The 19,325-nt window shown below is 40.9% G+C and overlaps 1 protein-coding gene across 1 annotated transcript; it reads right to left on the bottom strand.

Moving 5' to 3' along the window:
* Positions 1-9,111: 9,111 nt before the first annotated feature.
* On the bottom strand, positions 9,112-18,282 carry CIDEA (cell death-inducing DFFA-like effector a). The gene is made up of 5 exons (XM_010079964.1): positions 18,272-18,282; positions 15,883-16,039; positions 15,547-15,693; positions 13,208-13,389; positions 9,112-9,539 (listed from the first exon to the last, which is right to left on the bottom strand). Exons 2-5 carry the CDS (start codon positions 16,024-16,026, stop codon positions 9,407-9,409), a joined length of 606 nt encoding a protein of 201 aa, XP_010078266.1. The 5' UTR covers positions 16,027-16,039; positions 18,272-18,282; the 3' UTR covers positions 9,112-9,406.
* Positions 18,283-19,325: the final 1,043 nt, after the last annotated feature.

The following is a 19,325-nucleotide window of genomic DNA, read 5'->3' as shown; positions in this document are numbered from 1 at the left end:
TATCTGTCCAGCATTTTTTGAGCTGAATGTATTAGCCTAATTAATCTTCCTGTGCTTGAGTGGAACATTGCATCCCTGTGATAGTCCTTGCTTATCACCCTTCTCTGTGTCTACTAGCTCTACTCCAGTCTCTGTGAAATGGGAATGGTACTCAAATGCAGTGGCATAAGATGTTTTCTGCTCTGGTCTTTATTTTCTAATAAGTTTTACCATTGTGTTTGCCCTCTTGATTTCTGCTGAGCTTTTTTTTAATTGAACTATCCACACTGCCTCCAAGATGTCTTTTGAGATTGGTGACAGCTAAATTAGATCCCTACACTGCAGACTGAGCTTCTTTTGCCTGTGTTATTCAGTTATGGATATTAAATTCCATAAGGTATTGTTTTATTCAAGTCAGTATCATGGAATACATCAGAAACTCAGTCCAACCAATAGCAGTTTTGACTACCCTGAAGTTTTTTATGCAATCAAAAAGATTCACCAGGTCATTACATTTTTTCCCCAGATTGTTTAGAATTAAGCTGTTCAGGTCCAAGCACAACCAATGGATCTAATTCAGACTTTGTTTCTTGTCTTTTGTTGCTAAACCAGAAGAGCACCTGGATCTTATCCAATCCATCTCAGTCTGCTTAAGACTCTTGAGTAAAACACGTTGCAACAGAGATCTGTACTGCGGCATGTGGGAGGAGAAGGGGGGAAAGGATAGGTGTAGGTTGTATTACACAAACTAAGTTTTCATGGTTTTATTCTCTGAGAAAAAAGAAAAAGCAATAGACCTCTAAGACAAAGGGTTGGCATCCTGTCGAGACTGTCAGTTAATTAACACTTACTAAGCAAAGCATATATTTGAGATGAAATATGTAGCTTTCCAAATAAAAGTTATTCGTCTCACTGTGAGAAACACTCACGTCACACGTGTCCAAACCAAATCAGCATACCGCTTCCAGCCTGCTTCACAAATGGTTCTCTCAGGTTACATTTGTAAGGAGAAGAGCACCATTCCCCTCAAGTCTGTCAGGCCCAGGACAAACAGCACGGCAGAAGCAAGGATATTTTTAACAGCGCAGTCTGCAGCACTGTCAAGGGTGGGTGGGTACAGCCGCTGAAGGAATATGGGCTGGTACTGAATGCACAAAAGCAGCTGAAGCATTCCCTTTTGAGCAGGGTACTCTGAGAGCTACTGATTGGAAATTAGGAGGGAAAGACAACATTTTCACACAGAGAACCTACGCATTTTCTTTTAGAAAACTACTCTGCAGCAGAGAGGCTGAGGGTGTATGCCCATTGCCTATTAGCAGCATTACCATATTAATGATTTAAACGCTTATGAATGCTAAGAATGCAAGAGGTCAGTCTGGCCCTTGGCCAGGACTCAACCCACTGCCCGCCCTCGGTGAATAATCCGTTTCATGGTCCGTTTGTTAAACAGTGTACCAGAATGCAGGAGGATATGGGGTTACAATATATGTTGACTGCACAATTGAATGCCATTGCTTTGCAGGAAGGGTGTGGAGATGCAGTTGTTGCCTGTGCACAGAAGATTTGCAGAGAGATACATCTCTGTTGTGTCAAATGGTTTCATTGTGGTGTCCCGCCTCTGTACTGAATAGGGACTTTATATTATGTGCGGCTTGTATGATCTGTCAGGAGCAGGGCGCAGCTCTAAGTAGTCAAAAGCTTTTTATCACAGGACAGCAGCTTGGTTTGTATGGAAGACAGTTACACTAAAAATGCTACATAAACAAGGAGGCTGACCAGTTCTATATAAAAAGACAATATTAACTACAGATAGAGCGAGACAGATATAAATGTCTTTTTTTAAAATTTAAATTTGCTTAAACACTCACACTCCCCCCATGCCCTCCCCCCCAGTTCCTCAGTCATTAGGTATTTTTAGTTTGAATGTGGCCAAAAGGAACCTGGAAAGGTGACGGAAGGCCACAAGAGGAACAACGTAACAGGTCACATGTGTAAAGGGGTCACCAGAGCAAGACAGAAAAATAGCAGAAGGAATTAAGCACTTGAAGCTGGTGACATCTAGGTAACGGCATCAGACATAAAGAACCTCCTTTGTTTTCACTGATCACAACTCTCGTGAAAACTAAACATGGTACCATGTCAGGGCCAGGTAAGACTAGCAGAAATTGAGAGAATTGTTTACTGCATTCAGTAGTAACAGAGGTGGAACTATTAGAGACTGTACTATTCTTACCTAGATGAAATTCTGATTTTAATGTAGTTTGCAGAAAATGCTTATAACAATGAGGAAAACCAGCTTATCATCTTATCCAAAGACAAAATGGCTTTTCAGGGAAACTGGAATAGCTAGCTAGCTACTTGTAGCAACTATTTAATATCTGATTTCAGATAAAATGTGTTTATTGTAGAATAACCAATTGTATCTAAAAGCACAATATTTATTCTGGAAGATAGTGACTTTTATTTGGAAATCATGACCATTCAAGGAGTTGAGTGAAGATTAGAATATTCTGCAACTGTTCTAGGCAGCTTTTCTAGGCAACTTCTCTAAGTGGGCAAGAAAGCAGGAAAGCTGCAGCTGAGCACCTAAATTGAGCACATTTGGTACAGCAATCACTGAAATTATGCCATTTGCACTTTAACTTTTCAGGAATAAAAGAGAGAGCACTGTAGACTTCAGTTTGTCTAGCTCAGTAATTAATCAGTAGTCATTCTTATACTTACTGTTTTCTTGCTTATTCTTTCCCGATTTTTGAGATGGGGGAAGAGCATTTGAAAACATTACTTAATAAAGAGCAGCAGCAGCAAACCAAGTCACGTACCTATGCAAGCTTTGTAATTAGAAGTGCTTTTAACATATAGGATTATGGACTTCACAGTGTAATTACAAAATGTGTCAGAAATAATTATACCTAACTTGAAGACTTTAAAGGACTTCTTAGATGTCTGAGATTTCTCTGGGTCTCTAATAGACTGACTACCCACATCATTAAGCTACTCTTTTCTTAAATATCATTGTTGTTTGAGGATCTAGGCTTTTAAAAAACAAAACAACACAAAAAACCCCCCAAAAAACAAACAACAGAATCACAACCAACCCGTGACAAGAGTTACACTACTTTAAAAAATCCCAAACCTAATTATATATAATGTATGCTAATTATTAAAGCAGACTTTTTAGAAAACTGATATCAATCAAGTTTTTATGTTGAAACTGCACAGAATGAATTATCCTAATTCTGGAGCCTATGAAGACATACCGTATTTTTAGTGTTACCTTTCATTAGATGTTTTATAAAATAACAGTATTATTTCGATGTTCTCTTTCAAGGGATAATTAATATTTATTAATAAATACTCCTAAACAAGAATGCATTACTATGAATGATTCAGATTGATGGGTGACCTTAGAACAACCATGCTTGAGATTGAGGTTAGCAAATAGTATCATAACAACTGAAAATATTAATGCTGCCCTGTATATGACTGGATTTTGTCTCTGCCAACACAGAGCTGTGAAAAGCCATTCAGAAAACACTCAAAAAGACTTGCTATCAATTTTATTGGCCACCTGTAGCCCAGGCAGCTTGTTTTTTACTTATTCTTACTTTTAGTGCTTTGTGCTTGTGGTGGGTTAACCTTGGCTGGCTGTCAGGTGCTCATGTAGCTACTCTCTCACTCTATCTCCTCAACAGAACATGGGGAGAAAATAAGATGAAGTTTGTGGGTTGAGATAAAGACAGGGAGATCACTCATCAGTTACTGTTACAGGTAAAACAGACTCGACTCAGGGAAGATGAATTTAATTTATTGTCAGTTAAAAACAGAGTAGGACGGTGAGAAACAAAGAGAAACCTAAAACCACCTTCACCCCTCCCCTGCTTCTTCCCAAGCTCAGCTTCACTCCTTCATTCCCAACCCTTCTACCTCCTGTCTCTGGCCCCAAATGGCACAGAGGGATGGGTGTCATGATCAGTCCACAACAGTTCCTCTCTGCTTCTCCTTCCTCCTCATACTTTTCCTCTGCTTCAGCATGGACCCTTCCCATAGGATACAGTCCTTCAGGAACTGCTGCAGTGTGGGTCCTCTGCATGGGGTGCAGTCTTTCAGTAACAGACTGCTCCAGTGTGGGTCCCCCACAGGCCCTACCAGAAATCCTGCTCAGGCTCCCCTACACAAGCCATGGCTCTTGCCAGGAGCCTCCTCCTGCATGGGCTCTCCAGAGGCTGCATCCTCCTTCAAGGCATGTCCATCTGCTGTGGCATGGGGTCCTGCACAGGCTGCAGGGGGACAACTTTCTTCACCATGGAATTCTCCATGGGCTGCAGGTGAATATCTGTTCCGGAGCCTAGAAGACCTCCTCCCCCCCCTGTTCTGACCTTGGTGTCTATAGGGCTGTTTCTCTCACATTTTACTCAGTCTTCTCTCACAGCTGCTGCACAGCATTTTTTATGCTTTCTTAAATACATTTCCACAGGAGCACCACCAACTTGGCTCAAGGGCTCAGCTTTGGGCAATGGTGGGTTCATTTTGGGACCAGCTGGAAGCAGCTCTGTACAATACAGAGGCAGCCCCTAGTCTCTACTCACAGCAGCCACTCACACAGCACCCTTCCACCCCTCACTGCCAACACCTTGCCACTAAACCCAATACAGTGCTATTTTGTGCTTTTCCACAGGAAGAAATCAGACCTTGGTTCTTCCACAAGAGAGGAAACGGCTCAGTAGTCAAGCTCTGTAAAAGCATCACTTAAGCCGAGTACAGGATGTACTTATTAGAAGTGCACTAGACTGATATCACACTTGCATGTTATTCCTCCTGAAGACTAAGTTAATCTTGAACTAGAGAAATCTAATATTTCACTAAACTAAATTCATATTTCCCTGCAATCAGGATAGGTACTATTGTATCTGTAGGTAAATGACTGCAGGGAGTTTCCCACGAGGAATTAAGGTCCTTGATCCTTACAGTATTTAGTCAAAACCAGAGATTGCTGGAGAATTTTATCTCCTGTACTCAGCAGTTTGTAGTCTTTTGCAGCTTTGCTAAAAGATGGAGGAAGGCATTCCTTTTGTATGAAAGGAAACACAGTTTGCACAGCTTCTCTGAGGCCAGAAATTGAGTCAGCAGTAAAGAGTTAAGAGCCACATAACAGTATCCACTTACTTCACTGCCACAGTCCAGTATTTGGAAAATGTGGCAGACCATAGATCCATTAACATTCATGATTATTTCAGGAATAAGTTATTCTGGAAATTAATAGATGACATCCAAAGCCATTCATCTGAATTTATTTACTCATAGACAGTGTTTCTTAAAATTGGCACCACACATCAGAAAATATTGCCATCACTGACACATAATTGTCACCCATCTCAATTTTCATAGCAAGTTAAACTACTGAGCTTGAAAGTAGTGAAATGGTAAAATACTATCTTTCCCCTTAGCAAAATAGCAGTGCTCATATTTATAAGTATCTTAACTGCATATATGACAAGGTAAGGTAGAAAAAGCAGTGATAAATGTTAAACACCACAAGGATACTTACTAATGCATAACTGATGTGGTACGTTAATCACATTAATACCTCCAGTAAAACTTGAGGCATCACGTAAAAAATGTACTTGTTTTTAAACCTTTTTTGTTTTTAATTAAAGAAGCTTGTGCCTTTAGTTCAAGTGCTAGCTCACTAAGAAGCATGCTGAAATGCTTTACAGTTATAATTCTAAGTCAGTTACACATTATCATATGTAATCTTTCACAGACAATATTCAGAATTACCAGCATTTCCTAAATTGTTAACATCTACCTCTCTACTCACTGTACGGAAAACAGCTTCCAGCCCAAAGTCCTATTTTCCTTTCTTTACCCTTCTCTTCTCCATAGGGAAGGGATTCAGGATGCCTCCTAGAGCATACTCCAAATGCTCTAAGGAATTTAGACCCTGCCTTTTTCTCTCCCCCTGGACAGAAGAGCTTGTAATCCTATTTCTCTGGAAATAATAGGAAGGTGCAAGAAAGCAACAACTTCATGGGTTTATGAAAGGAAGGAAATGAAGTAATGACAAATTACACACACAGAAAAGCTACCAGATTCTTCATTCTAGTCATGAAGAGAGCAATTTTGTTTTGCCTGTAGAACATGAACAGTGTCTGAGTCAACAGGATCAAGTACTTCAGTGAAAATTCCTTTTTTGGTAACTAGAGAGTATGACTTGGTGCATTGTTAGTAAGCGACGCAAAGCAACAGGCAAAAGGGGTCAGTGTAAGCAAGGAGGCAGTAAACACGTTTCACACCTTTGACATGTCAGTCAAACTGACAAACTTGCAGATTAACTGAGTTTATGGAAACAAAAATCAAAGCTAAAAATGTCAAGTAGAAAAGCTAGCTTCTTCTCTACATACTTGCAGTTAAGAGCCTGTGCTTTTAGTTTTTCTGTCTCTTGCTAGACATTGTACACCACTTGTATATAATTTTCTGAAAGCTACATAATGCTGAAGTTGTTCTTTGCTGTACAGCTCAAGTAAAAACTATGCCTCTTAAGCAGCCTGTAAAAAAAAAAAAGTCAAACTGGCTCCAACTCAGAGAATGACAAACTCCTCCAGTTTGACCTAAAGCCAAAACTTTATCTCTGGAACAAAGTTGGTACAGTAGTAAATATCATCCCCCAAATACTAAGCCTGTTGCAAAACCAGATTCAGAAGCAATGAAACAATTTCAGACAGTGAGAACATTCCAAGACGCTTCTCCCATTTTGAGAAAATATCAAAGCTGAGTTACTTTGTTCAGCTGTTTGTATTTTGAATTAGAGGAGGGAGATGCTGCAAGATGGAGATTTTGCAGCATGCATGACCTTCAGCAGCTCAAGTTTTAAGTGTTAAGCTGCCAAAGAAGCAGCTGCTTAAAAACATTGCAAATTCATACCAAGTTAGCATTTCAGATCACATTAAGTTCTAAGATAGTGCCATTGGAAGCTACGGAGGGTTAGTTCTGTAATAGTTGCCTCTGGCTATAGAAGGCTGGAATTTGAGATCTGCACAGTTCAGGCTTGCAAAAGGTTTTGTATTACAGACGTTGAACATGCATTTCACACAAATTAATGCAATATTGAACTATGCAAATTTCGTTTTGTTTTTTAATGTTGGTGCTCCCACCATTAACAACAAATATTTTTAGGAGCATTACACAGTTTGCTTTCTAGAGGTGTACTTGTTTTAACAGAATAAATGGTTCTTAAAAGCTGTAAATTAATGACAAAATTTTTGCACTGCATCAGTTAAATGCAATTCCTTGACAGGGTAGAAAGATATAGGCCAAGAGTTATCACAGCAACAATCAGTTGGGGGAGGGGGCTGGGTAAAAACAATACAGATGAAGTATAACGCTTCCATTTTAACATAGCCTATTTTTCATCACTCACAGAATAGTTTGTTTTCTTATGAAGGAACCCTGACAGTGCTTCAAGTTACAGGCATTCTGCCCTGAGAGAAATTAGGAAAGAACCAGTCCTCCCCTTGCCTAGTTGTGTGCCCTCCCTGCCTCCAACACTAAGTAGATAGGAAACAACAGAAATCAGGAAAAAACCAAGTTTTTTTCTCAGCTGTCTACTTATTTGTAATACCATTACTGAAGAGACAGGTGGAGACCAAGCAAACTTGTGTCCATCAGTCCCTTTAACACTTGGATTCAGGCTGCTTTTCATCACAACAGCGATTTGAAAGATGCAGCTCTAGCTGGCTGAGTCACATCCAGAAATGGAAGGCAAAAATAAGCATACGAAGCTGAAATTTGCAGATAAAAGAGAGAGCAATATTCCCACATATTAGTGACATTTGAAGTGAACAGACTCAGCTGACAGGTCAGAACAGATCCCACCAACCATGATGCTTGGTCTTTTCAGTCCACCTGCTCCTCTTTTAGCAGATTAGGTTTTCCTCCTACTAATCAGTGCAGTTCACGCACATAGTTAGTGGATTCCTGTCTCAGCAGAGGCATGGCAAGCACTGTGGGGTCCACATTGGTCCTTTTCCCTTTCGCTCCCACTGCTTTCTTCCCCTGCCCCACTTGTTCACTCTGTCACCAGAATTTCTCTTCCTAGGTGACACCTGCTGTCAGGTGTCATTTACCTCCAACTGCTGTCTCCCTAGCAGCTTTCAGACTTAAGCAAGAATATAACAACTCACTAAAATTCTTCATGAGCAAGCAAATGAAAACCTCAAAAGCCACACCCATGAAAAACTGAAGTTGGGCTTTTTCCCTTCAGCAATGGGAGTTTGCACTTTGATGCAAGATGCCTAACTGCCTTTTTTTTTTCCCCAGTTTTCCACACTGTTGAGGAGAAGCTTTCTGCAAACTGGTCATACTAGCAGTTCACTGAACTGTATAAAAACATTCTGGACAATTCTAGGTAAGGATTAAAAACTTTGCCCTTTAATACAGCTTGTCATGGGAGACTACAAAACCACAAATATCCAGTTTAGAGAACGTGTATGTTACACAGGACCAGATGGTGTCCTGCTGCTGCCCCTTGAATACAGGGGCACAAAAATCCAGCACCTCTTACATGTATCTCAAGTACAACTTGGAATGTAGTGTCATCTTGTAACTGAACAGTAAAAACTACAGAAGTGATGGTTTAACCTCTTAAGGAAGCTTCAGGAGGTTGCTTGAAAGCCATATTCATGCAACTACAGCAAATTATTCAATATTTCAGGCAGAACTAGACAGCAGACCCATTAAAGAAATATATCAGGTTCTTCAACTGGTACAAGCTATACTAACCTGAACTTTCTATAGATTTGAAAAAAAATACGAAGAATTATAATGAAGTGTTTTTACTTGTTTAAATTTGGCTAATTTTTAAGCTTCTGCTTATTCTCCAATTAGACTTCATGACAGTAGCCAGTCAGTGAACCCAGATTCAGTTGTATTGTATAATTCCGTTGTTAGCAGGAGTAAGTACACTTAACCCTTTTGTACCTCAATGCCAGCACTGCTAAAAATCAAAACCAAAAACAACAGCCCCCTCCGCCTGGGTCTTAGAGCCCAGTCTGTTCAGAAGGCAAGTAGACAGCCATGAAAAAAAAACAACCAAACTATGTTCTGATTGGTGTAAGAAATATTCCACTGGTTACAAAGCATGTAAGTTTCCAAGTATACTTATTCAAATTGAGTTGCTGGAGCAAAACCTGCCCTCTCTCCTTTTGCCAAATTCTCAGACATGAGGCACCCCATCCTTTTGCTGTGTGAAGAGCTTGTGAACACCAAACACTTATTTTATGACTAAGGCCTACAAGCATTCCCAAATGGGAAAAATGTTAGTTCACATCAGTGGACATCCCCCTAGTATAACATCATTACAATAAAAACTGGGCAAAACAGTGTATTTAAGCAAAAGGATCCAATATCAGAAGTGCAGCTGTGTTCACTACTCCCGTCTTGATCTTGTACACGTGCCATCTTCATCATATTCACCCATCAACTGCAACATATATGTTCCAGTATAGAGAAGAAACTGTCCAGTTATTTGTGCTGCATGGGACATTAGCTGAAGCACCTTCCTAGAAGAAAAGCCATTTGTTTAAAAAAATTTCACCAACAGGGTGACATTGCCCCATCCCTCCAACACCTTTAGGATGAGTTAGAGATATCTAAGAACTCTCATTCCTCTTCACTTCTGAGAAGCTAGTCATTGTTGTAACTTCTTTAGAGCAAATACTTCTGTGACCATTGATTGACAGAAAGCTATTGGCATGCTGGCAGAACCAGAAAACACATTTAACAAAGCAGGCTGTCATCCTGCTAGACTTTTATAGGCCTTCTGCAAACCTATTACTCAAACTACCAGAGCATCACTGAACACTTAACTTTTCTTCCTGCAGCATGAATCCACTTGTCTCTCCTCTAGGCATTCACTAATACAACACTGCATGTATCTCCAAGCTACAGATCAAACTTGATTAGATCTGAAACTGAGCAATCACCTTACATGGACGCACAACAGCAAAACAAGTGAAGCTAGGTGAATTAATACTGTCCAAGCTTCAAGCCTTAAGAATTCTCAGCTCACAACTACTCTTAAGTTTTAAAAAGTATCAGCATTCAAATATACAATACTGTGTGAGAATCAGTACAGATCCATAAACCAAGATCAGGCAAGCATCAGAGGTCTACAATATAGACTCTGGATCACCACAGGATTGCAGGGAATAAATATCATAGTACTTGAGTGGTCATTTACTCAACTTAGCTATACCTGTGTCTTCCTTACATTCTCCAAGAAACAACTTCAACATCAGTGCTGAGAGATATATTCAAACCTCATTCCCTGAAAGCTAAGTAGGCCTTCGCAAGCATGAAGCTGAGGCATTGGGGAAGTGGTACACAAGAACTGGAACCACTCCAAAACTGGAAAGGGATCAGTTTCTGAAGATGCAGAAAACAGACCAGTCTTCCTCTTCTAAAAAAAAAACAAAGGGGGAAGATTTTCTGAATTCCTGTTTGAGAAAACATGCAACTGTGACCCCGCTGCTGCTATTCAGTTCTCCTTTGAGCTCTGGCAGAGAAGGCAAAGTCTTCTTCCTACAAATTCAGTTTTTTCCACTGCAATGAAAGAAGGTTTGCAGCCAAAATCCAATGCTTCAAAAGAGTAGGATACCCTGTACTTAGAGTCTGGGAAGCCTTAAAAAAACATGGTACCTATTCATGCTTCCCACACATATGCTGTTTCAGTATGCCCTTCACCAGAGAGTACAGGCCAAGGAGCTTTACTGTGGTGAAGAAAGCTGCACCTGGTACTGAGCTTTTGAGCAGCTGCAGTGTGTCACTTGCACAGGAGAGCAGTTGTCCCTTAAGCCATAGAGGAAGTTATTTGTTGAACTGGACATTTGATCCTTCAGTCGGGCACTACAGGGAAAAACCCTTAGGGGAAATGCACTAATCAGACCCAGCAGGCTTTGAGCCCCTCCCATCAACGAACAACTGCAGCATTTTAAAGTCCTTTCCCTTCATACTCCACAGGGCAGCTGGGGAGAGGGCATCACTGTTAGCAATTTGGAACTCACTAGCAGAGGGACTACACCCAGAACCTACCATTATCTGTCTCCAATTTCAACAGCAAGTGGAGACAGGGCATCTCACTGTTTTGTTCAAGAGTGCCCAAGGTTATCTCTTCTGTCACTCTTGTTCTTTGTTAGCAGACTATTGTCCCAACCTGACACTGGCACCTCCCTCACAGCTTGACTCTGTAACCTAACAGTGCTTCCAGAACTCCACAGCTACTTCAGCTGTTCACCAGTACCATTTCTTTCCCACCAGCTGCCCTGTGTTGGCAGGGAAGCAGAACTGTCACTTCAAACTCTCCTTAGCAGTGCAAGTTCCAGTGCTGACACTCATCTCCATAGCAGATAGCCAAAAACCAGAGTTTGTTCTGGCTCAAGAGACTTGACAAACATAGGAACTGGAGGAGTGCAGCTGTTCAAGGGCAAACCTTTGCTTTGAAGAAACCCTAATGAAGCCAGTTCTACAGGCAGGCATAGCATATAGCTGGATAATCACTGCAGCATGAGAGAGATGAGTTTAATCTACAGTCACACCAGCTGTATCCTGAAAGATCAAGCAAGGGACCACCTAAGTAGAGTGGGAGAGGTCAGGCAGGCAGAAAGACAGGGAACAAGATTAGCATTGCAATACATAATACCTGCATCAGGAGAGGAGGGACTATTTGGAGACTTCAAACTACACATTGCTCAGGGGGAAGCGAAAACCTCACTTACAGGCATATACATCTGTCTGTTCTGTACAGAGCAGATCTGGTCCTCAAATAATAAAAGCAGCAATGCTACATGGTTGTGTCTCAGCCAGAATTTGAAAGGTTAGGTAGAGAAATTCAGGGCTGCAGCTTAAGCAGCTGTCAAAGTATGGCACATCTGTGAAGGAGTCTGAATTCAGAAGAATTTTTCTTCAACCAGGGCAGGACACAGCTGGTTTCGACAAGGCACAGACTTTCAACACACTGATGAAAGCAGTGGACAGGACAGGTATTATTTTGCCCTTGCACGAGACAGCATTTCCCAACAGCTAGTTCTACCAAACTCACAACCACTACAGGTTGGTCCTGCAGGAGATGGTGGTCCTTGTTAGGCTCCATTAGTTTGCTTAGAAACCAGCTGGCTTAAAAACAGTGATATCACACAGTCTGACTACAGATGACAAATTCACATTAAGACAGTAGAGAGTGTTGTATCTCTTCCACTTTTCTTTACCTCCATGTAGGTCTGGTGGTGAATCTAGCAGCCAGGTATTGCAAAGTCTGAGCAAACTTTAAGACCTCTCCTAGTAGATCTCAAATTCCTCTTGTTTCATTCCCTTGACATCCTCTGTCCTGGTTTTGGCTGGGACTGACTGAGCTAGCTGGGTGAAGGCTATAATTTTGCTGATTAAGGGTATTCTTGTGCTATATTTTATGTCAGTGGCTCATGGTATGATGAAACTCATAAAATAAGACATCTTTATCACTCATGAGGAGATTTTTGGCCAGAAGCCAACCCAACTTGGCAACAAGCCAAGTGAAGCTGTGGCTTCATACTGGGCATGGCATGTATGATATGGAATAGACTACTGGCCAATTTGGGTCTCAGTCCTAAACCTAAGTTCAAATTCTAGGCAGTAACTGGGGCTGTGCTCCCTCCCAGCTTCTCCTGCACCTGCAGACACTAACACAGCAGAGAAAGTGAAGAGTCCTTGCCTGTCCTGGCAACAACTATAAACATCAGTATGTTATCAGCCCTCTTCTCAGCACAAATCCGAAACACAGCCTCTTACTAGCTACTGTGAAGAAAGTTAACTCCATCCAAGCCAAAACCAGGACATTCCTCCTTCAAAGAGTTCAATGCTTCTTCCTCAACCTCCTGCATTCTTCAAACAAGTCAAAGAAATATAGGGAAATATAGGGAAATTCTCTCAGGTAAACAAAGAGACTGTACCTACACCCTTGCAGTAAATACAAGCTGATATGATTTTGCTTTGGGGGAAACTTAACATCCCACCATAAAAAACTATAGTAAGTTTTTACAAGTAAGCTATTCACCTTACAAAGGAAGAGGCAGCATATTGGCCAGTATGTAAGAACTGATAAAAATACAAAGTTTATACCTGCTTCAGAGAGACAATAAGCAAACACAGATTTTTACACTAACAGACACCTGACGAATAGTGGAAATGTACTTACCGCAACATGCTTTTTGCTCCCATACATTTGATGTCATATGAGATCGAATAGATCTCATAGAAGGTTGCCTTGATGTTTAAGCAGCCAATAAAATCTTTAGGGTTCAGCTTGTACAGATCAAATGTGATGTTAGCTACTCCCATTTTCTTTTTTTGTCTCAGAGTGGCGACTCCATTTCTTGTCTAATTTAAAAACAGGGAGAGAAACAGTTTGTACCACAGGCCAGGAAACTACAGCAAGACAACTCAGAAGCAGCTTGCTTATTACAGTCTTTGGGCTAGTTCTTCATTAATCCTAAACTAGAATTAGAAGCATGAACACAGAAAAGCAAGTCTGTAGCTTACATAATTTTGTTCAAGTCCTGACCAGGCTTTTCAAGCTATTCCAAGCAGACACACAAGTTCTAGAGTGACATAGCACCTCCTGAATATTTCTTTCCTATAATACAGCTGTTTCTTCACGGTATACTGATGCCACTAGACAGTGTTCCTGCCATTCAGTGATGCTGGTATGTTCCAGCAACTAGCTGAGGCAGCACAGTTCATCCACACTGAAATAGGCCATCAAATTACCTGGATGACATTAGGTCCTTCCATTTAGGAAGGAACATAATACTGATGAGCATTGAAAGACAGGTGCAAAAATTACATCTGTGAAAAGTCAGGTCCTCATCTCAAACCCTGGCTCATAATACCTCTCTTTTTCTTCCTACTAAAAAAAGTAGCATTCAGAGGGAACCACTACTGATTAGGCCTAGGGTTTAATACTGAGTTTTTCAGAGAAAAAGCAAAGGAGGAAGAGTGTGGAAAGTCATCTTCCACCTTAAATCCAGCCTCATTTATTGAAAGCAGCCCTTGTCTGCTTCAGGGCTGATGGGGATGATTTCAGGATTGCTTGCTTCAAGGAAAAAAAAGAAAATAGTGAAGACAACCCATATTTACAGAGACATCTAGTGGGTACATGGGATACTCTGCTCAGCACACTCTGCTCAAGGTTAATGACTTAGCAGCTGCCAAACTGTTTTTTGCATGCTGAATGAAGCAATGAAGTTGTGTAAGACTGGGTCTTTTTGTACCTGCCACCGCAGTACTCAGTGCCATGAGTCAGACGAAGTTAAACACTGTATTGTATCATTAGCCAGCAATTTTATGCCTGTTTTACTTTGATAGCTTCTGAGCTCCAGCAACAGGGCCCCCTACCAGCAAAAGTTTTAGACATGTACAAGTAGTTGGTACATTTGGTAGCATATCCCGCCAACCATTAGCACCCAAGATATTCGGATAATCGATGACAGAGCTTGCGCTACACTCCAGATGATTTGTGAAGCTGTGGCAGTCCTTCTGCTGTCATTTAGCAGAGCCTGAAGAGGGGCAACATTCAGACTTGTTCTGCTGCCGTGCCAGACGGGACACAGGGCAGAGAGGGAAGGAGCAAGGTAGAGTCATACCCTGGCTGCAACTTCTTTTCTGCTCTTGGAGCTCATGGCCCAGATGGAGCAAATCAGTAAGCCAATAAGTTATCTTGGGGAAAAATGTACAAGCTGCCCACACTGCAACAGGAAACTGAAAAAATGGGGCCACATGATTAAGCTGTCTGTGTACAAACAGCAAAATGGTAGGCCTGCTTACAGCTCCGCAGCTAGCTGTGCACCTGGTATAAGAAATTTTGATGCTAGCTTTCTAGCAACAACCATTTCACTGAAAGACAACTAGGAGTTTGACGCTGTATTATTAATATACAGATAACTATTTCCCCCCAAAACCACAAATTCAACACTGAGTTGATATGATTAGAAGGTTGAAGTAGGTGATCTTAATAGTTCTTAAAATATCTTGAAGCACAAGACTAACATTAGGTTTTGATAACTTTTAGTTGTTTTCAAGATTAAACAGGCATTTTTCTAGCCCTGTAGCATTACTGCATTCACAAGGCAAAACTTGTTTTATATTGCTTAATTTGGGCTTTTTTTTTTCCTCTCTAAAAGCTAATCTTTAAAGACGTTGTATTTTTAACTTCATCCAAAGTCCTAATTTGCTTCGTTACAAAAAGGCTCAAGAACAAAGTTATTTCTGAGGCTCTCCAAAAGCAAGGGATTTCCCCTATAATTATTTTCAGTTGTAATGTCTCATTTCAGTTCTTGGCAGACCTTTGCCAACAGTTCTATGTCCAAGCAAGGGACAAAAAAAAAAGTTGTCTATTTGTCATCTAGGAAGATTCAACAAGGAGTTGATATCTTGCCTTCTTTAGCAGAAGTTTTCTTCCTCTTCCCAACAATTTTCGCAGTCAGACATTTTTCCATACACTTCTATTCAAGTGAGAGAGAGGCAGTCAACACTTACTTGTGTCCATTTCTGTCCTTTTTCTAGAACCATAAAGTGTGTATTATCATCCAGGGACCTGAAGAACTCTTCTGTGTCCACAACTGTGCCATCTTCCTCCAAAACCAGAGTAACTATTCCAGCAGATATAAGAAAGGCATCTAAAGTCTGCAAAAAACCAGTAGATTTTAGCATTTAAAAGAGGGCCCATCATTTCTTATTAAGACTTGCTTATTTGACATATTCTCCTGAACTTCCCCAGTAATGATTTTTAGAAGAACAAGAGCCTGGAGGTTGCCCTCCTGGGATACTGTACTTCACTATAAGTTCCAGACAGAGTGGGAATGTTTGCTGTACCTTGCTGATGAGCTCTTGCAGGCTGCTTGCAACAATTCCTTTCCGGCTGCTTCGGGAGGCATTGGACACACGGAAAGGTCGTCCTGCAGGCATGAGAGGAGGGAACAGGGTCTGTTTTGTTACTGTTCCCACAGATGCTCCCATGGATACCAAAGATCTAAGACAAATAAAAATTCAGCGTAGTTATAAAAATAGTCATGTCAAGTACTGTGAGAAGGAGGAGGACTGTTGAGTTCAGTGACGTAAGTACATTATACAGGTAATTCACAGGTCACAGTAGACTCATGGAGCTGCTTTCAAAACTAAACACTACATAGCCCTACAAACGTGCTGTTTCTGAACTTCCTCTTGCCAGTGACATTTGAAAACACTTCTAAAGTTAAAAACATTTCCAGCAGATGCAGGCCACCTCTAGCTCAGCTGATGTCAAGGTCATGATTACAGTGAGGCTGACTGGTTTTAACACCAAATGAGAAAAGCAGCAGCTCTTACTGCATTCAGCCACTTAAATCATTCTCTTTACCTGAAAGATAAATACTCAATGAGATAACACACAAGACTACTTTCAACTAACTATTTAAGATATGAGTTTGCTTTAGGAAGACTCAACATACTATCCATATTCAAAACACCTAGCATCAGAATGCAAGTGGAGCTTTTTGATATAGTTATGCTTGACTTCCAAACAGCCAAGGCATTTATGCTGGAAATAATATCAACAGCCTATAAAGCTTCATCTAGTTTTGAAAACCACAAAAGACTTGTTTGTACCCTAATGTATCAAAATAATTCAAAATGAAAACTAAGATCAAAGTACACAAATGCATAGTGTTGAAGCAGGCTGCCAGAGAAGCAGGAAGAATTCAAACACTTTTAGAAAGAGGTTTTAAATTTTCCTCAGCAAACACATACTTTAATAGTGACTGTTTAGGTTCCCTTAGGTAAACTGAGGACATATGCTCCCATCTATATCTAGCATAGATTAACCAAATCACGTTGGTTAATTCAATAGCCAGCTTGCCAAAAACTGCCCTCTGCATGACACCTGGAAAGGACTGATCTCTGAAGTCTTTTAAAGGGAGTTAATATTTTGCCTCTCTCATTCCTGAACTTTACCCCCTGTATACCTTTTGCTCCTTAATACTGAATCGCATAGGAGTGGGAAAAGGATGCATCCCCATTTTGTTCTTACACATAGGTGTAAAAGGTCAGCTTAATGTAGGAAAATCTGTTCTCAGACACTTTCACAGAGGGGGAGGAAGTGAACTGACAGTCTCTTTCTGCAGCCAGAGAGTAAATACATGAATTCCTGGAACAATCATGAAATGGTATAAAGCTACTCAACTAATAATGTCCTAGTCACACCTTTTTTGCAAGTCCACCTTGACCAGGAAGAACAACTATCTCTACCAAACCACTTATCTGTTCTTTAAGCATATTTTGGGACACACAGAAAGTCATTTTTGTGACTTACTAGAGTTTCAGCAAATAATTTATTTCCTGCTCTCATTCTGAAATAGTCTTCTATAGTGCTTTGGGTTATTGCCTTCCCTCTATGCACCAAACTTTACCTTCCTCAAAAACTCCGCAGCATTACTGGAACTTTTTCTTGCTCAGGCTAGTGCTGTCTCTTTCAAAACAAACACACAAACAGACACACACCTCCCCACACCCCCTGGTGGAAGGTTTTCAGGAGACAGTCCCTGTTTCAAATTAAAGAGCTAATAAGCACTTCCCTCCTGGAGAAGAGTCAAGACCAGGAAGGAGGACAAGGTGACAGAATAGTGCTGACAAGGGACTGAAGCTCCACAGAAGGGAAGCATGCTAGGACAGGGCTTGTTTTTTAATCTCTCCACTGACTAAGTTAATAGCCCCCCAATCACCCTGCTAGTCCATGGGCAGCTCCCATTCTGAATCACTCAAGCCTTTCCCTCAGATATGAAGCCCACACATCTGCCTCAGGGCTGGTGACTCCACTTCTCGGGACACCCAGATGTTAGCAAGCACAATGCTCAGGATTTAAGAGACAACAATTTTGGAGCTAGTTACATCCCCTTCCCTTTCACACATTTGAAAACTAGCCCACAGAATAGTTACTTGAGTAGTATATACAACAGTGACAATTTTTTTTTTTTTTTTGCACGAACAGAAAATACCAGTCCTGCTGAGCAGTTTTCTTTCCCTTTACTTGAGCCAAGTTGCCATTCACAAAAGTCAAAGCATAAGGAAAAATGCCAAAACATACATCCTGATACAGAAGGAAGAGTGTTAGGGATACAGCTCATGAGCAGGACTAATACGGTTCACCTCAGACATCATCAGAGCCAACTATACAAGCCATACTTTGCAGCTCTGAGCAGAAGTTTCTCCAGGACTCAAGATCAGACACCTCACACTGCTGCCTAGTTCTATCAGATGTAAAAAGTCAGAGAAATAAACCCCACCAGATTAGTAAACCAGGACTTTCATTAGCTTCACCAGACAGTCACTTAACAGAGGTCTAAGTCTTAGGGAGTTACTTAACACTGATGCCATTTCACATACATTTCAATAAAAGCAGTTTATATAATCTTTAAACTAAGTCTGCTTATGAAGCAGTGACTCTGGGCCCCAGCGCAGGTTGAGGTTTCAGTTAACCAGAAGTACTAGGAAACAAAAGCCAGTGTGATTAAAAAAAAGCCAGATAAACAGAGTGTGAACCCTTCCATTTCTGGGCCTATTGCTGAAAGCTTGGTTTTTCCTTGTTGTCATCACCCTTCACCAAAAGGCACAGACTCAAACAGGCCAGCCTACATTCAGGGCTCCTAGAAAGATCCCTTCTTGCTGCAGCTGTCCACAGAAAACAGACAAACCAATTCCTGATGCAGGGAATTCCTCTGCTAGATTGGAGTCACCAAAAATAATTGCCTATTAAAAGCTGATCAAGCTAAGGCAGGAAACAAGCAGTGGAGAGGAAAGGAATATACTAAGGTGCAGTCAGCTTTATTAGAAAGTTGAGTGACATGTTAGATACTGACAACTCCACTATTGTTTTATTCTTCTTTAAAGCAAAAGGATAAAGTTCTAGCTCTTCCCTAAAGAGACAGACTCCATCAGTGGAAAACACAAAAATATAACTGAAAGAGAAAATATCTTCAAACTCCAGCACCTTGCCCAGTTTATTTTGTATAACTAGAACCTGCTAGAGAGGGACTCACAGATGCTGCCACAAGCATTCAGTGTAGCATCAAGGCTGGTGGGACTGCTGAATTAATTCTGCTTGCCTGCCTTGAGCCCTGTACACATATTTCACTCTTTGGCTGCAATATGCCTCGTATGTTTGTCTAAGAATGTGGTGCAATGGTCTTCAGCCTCACTCAGAAAAATCAACGTTGCACAATACGAGTGGCTTCAGAATATGGCACAATTGGACTTTTAGGTTACAGTTCACAGGCAAGTGACAA

Source organism: Pterocles gutturalis, unplaced genomic scaffold (assembly GCF_000699245.1).
Source record: "Pterocles gutturalis isolate BGI_N339 unplaced genomic scaffold, ASM69924v1 scaffold11801, whole genome shotgun sequence".
In the NCBI taxonomy this organism is placed as follows: domain Eukaryota; kingdom Metazoa; phylum Chordata; class Aves; order Pterocliformes; family Pteroclidae; genus Pterocles; species Pterocles gutturalis.
This window is presented reverse-complemented; position numbering and strand designations above follow the sequence as displayed.

What these genes read in the sequence shown, in the direction of transcription:
- CIDEA (XM_010079964.1), bottom strand. Translation starts at nt 16,026, where the DNA reads ATGGGAGCATCTGTGGGAACAGTAACAAAACAGACCCTGTTCCCTCCT. An exon ending in TGCAAGAGCTCATCAGCAAG is followed by an intron (nt 15,694 to 15,882) that starts GTACAGCAAACA and finishes GGTTTTTTGCAG; the next exon opens with ACTTTAGATGCCTTTCTTAT. An exon ending in AAGGACAGAAATGGACACAA is followed by an intron (nt 13,390 to 15,546) that starts GTAAGTGTTGAC and finishes TTTTTAAATTAG; the next exon opens with ACAAGAAATGGAGTCGCCAC.